This window comes from Cebus imitator, unplaced genomic scaffold, assembly GCF_001604975.1.
Source record: "Cebus imitator isolate Cc_AM_T3 unplaced genomic scaffold, Cebus_imitator-1.0 Scaffold163, whole genome shotgun sequence".
Classification (NCBI taxonomy): Eukaryota; Metazoa; Chordata; class Mammalia; order Primates; family Cebidae; genus Cebus; species Cebus imitator.
The window spans coordinates 3,970,117-3,972,362 of NW_016107478.1; the positions used below are offsets into that span (position 1 = coordinate 3,970,117).

Sequence of the window (2,246 nt, forward strand, 5' to 3'; positions counted from 1 at the left end):
AAAAACAAACAAACAAAAAAAACAAACCAAAACAAAAACCCTCAGGTTTTCTGATTCCTGGCTAGTCTAGGCCTCCTTCATGACTAAAAGAAGACTCATTTTTCATTTGGAAAGCAAGGAGTCAAAGGAGGTTGTATGTCAAATCACACTGGGCTGTTTGTTCTGCTGGAATAGGTATTAAACAAAATGTGATCCCTCACTCGATTCTCACAGTACTGTCCCTGAGGGTAACAGGATGGTAAAGAACAATTTCAGAGAGCACCTACCATATGCTAAAGCGTATCTCATAATAATTTCAGTTTATCCTCACCATTTCAATGGGTACATATTATGACTGTCAGTTTAAATATGAGCAGTCTGAGACTCAGACAAGTTAAATGTCTTGCCCAAGGTCACACTGCTATTAACTGATAGGGTGAGCAAATGCAGAAGGAAAACCCAGAACTGTCCAACTCTAAAACCTGACCCCTTTCCTTTAGTCAAGCTGCTTCTCAGTAAGCTTTACAATTATCCCCATGTGGAAGAAGAGATGAAACGACTCGCCCAAGGTCACATGACTAGCAAGCAAGGGAACAAGAGTCCCTGAGCTCAGGTCTCGTCCGTAGCTGCTCTTGTTCTAGTTACTGTCGAGGAGATCCTGAAAAGGAGGGAATGGAAGAAGTAATCTAAATGTGAAATAAACGCAATGTGCTAAGCGAAATCGGTGCCCTCACAGCATCCGACAAAAGGTGAAAGCGACACTGCAGTACCAGAGACCCAGGTAACCGCCCCGCCCGCTGGGCTCGGGACAAGCCGGCGGGCGCGGTGCCTCCCAGGCCGACAGGAGACTCTGGCCCAGCAGTCTTCTGTTCCCTTTTCCCTTGCCGGACCTGCAGCTTTCCCAGGGCCCTCTCGTTGAATCCAATCCCCTCTCCGCCCCAGAGAGATCTGGTCTATAAGCCTCACCCTGGCTGTGCCCCCGCCGCCGCTACCACGTCCCCTTCGATATCCACATCCGCCTCTTCAGCCGCCATGATGGGACCTGACCCCGTACGTCCTCCCGAGAGATCCCGCGAGACGAGCATGGCCCGGGGGCGGGGCCTAACGCGTCACGGGCGGGATTGAAGCGTCATCCACCTCCTCCCGTGCCAGAAGGCGGGGCTTCCAGAGCAAAGGCGACCCCAGAGGCCTAGGGCTATTTCCTTTAGAATTTATTGACATGTAGAGAGAGATCTTGGAAAGTGGTCCACGCCTGAGCTTTTTTTTCTTTTCTTTTTTTTTTTTTTTTGAAACGGAGTTTCACTCTTGTTGCCCAGGATGGAGTGCAATGAATGCTGCGATCTCAGCTCACTGCAACCTCCACCTCCCGGGTTCAAGTGATTCTACTACCTCAGCCTTCCAAGTAGCTGGGATTACAGGCGTGTGCCATCACGCCTGGCTAATTTTTGTATTTTTAGTAGAGACGGGTTTTCACCATGTTGGTCAGGCTGGTCTGGAACTCTTGACCTCAGGTGATCCACCCACCTCGGCCTCAAAACCCAAAGTGCTGGCTTTACAGGTGTGAGCCACCTCGCCCAACTCGTTCCTTGTTTTCTAAAGAAAAGGGTCGGGTAGCACTTTTGTGAAGTTGTTCAGTATTTTCACCTAAGTGCTGAACAACTTTTATTTTAAAATCCAACAAATACTTAAGAATATAACTTATGATTGTATAATTTATTTGTAGACATCTTTGCAATTTAAAATTCACACCCATGACCATTAATCCTTGCAGTATCCCAGTGAAGCAGGCATAGCTGGTATCATCAGTTATACTCCTGTAAGGTAACTGAGGCTTGGAAAGCTGAAATGATCGCCCAAGGACAGTAGTTTCAAAGACAGAGACAGGAAAAGAATCCAGGCTTTGTTGACTCTCTACTGAGTGTTCACCATGTACAAATCATGTTGTTAGAAACTGAAGGATAAACCCCACTTCTGTCTAATTTATGCTTTCTCAAGAAATTAGATACTGCTGGCCAGGTGTGGTGGCTCACTCCCGTAATCCCAGCACTTTGGGAGGACTTGGTGGGCAGATCATGAGGTCAGGAGTCCGAGGGCAGCCTGATCAACATGGTGAAACCCCATTTCTACTAAAAATACAAAAATTAGCTGGGTGTGTGGCAGGCGCCTGTAATACCAGCTACTCAGGAGGCTGAGGCAGAAGAATCGCTTGAACCTGGGAGGTAGACAGTGTGTTAGATGGAGATTGTGCCACTGCACTCCAGCCTGGA

General features: G+C 47.8%; 1 protein-coding gene across 2 annotated transcripts in view; it reads right to left on the bottom strand.

The window, feature by feature from the left end:
• Positions 1-1,063, bottom strand: part of MYSM1 (Myb like, SWIRM and MPN domains 1) — a 44,039-nt gene extending 42,976 nt beyond the window's left edge. For both annotated transcript variants that reach the window (XM_017544007.2, XM_037744068.1), the window contains exon 1: positions 946-1,063. In XM_017544007.2, the coding sequence (XP_017399496.1) occupies positions 946-1,013 (68 nt within the window). In that variant the 5' untranslated portion in view covers positions 1,014-1,063. The remainder of the gene's footprint in view (positions 1-945) is intronic.
• Between the last annotated feature and the right edge of the window lie 1,183 nt (positions 1,064-2,246).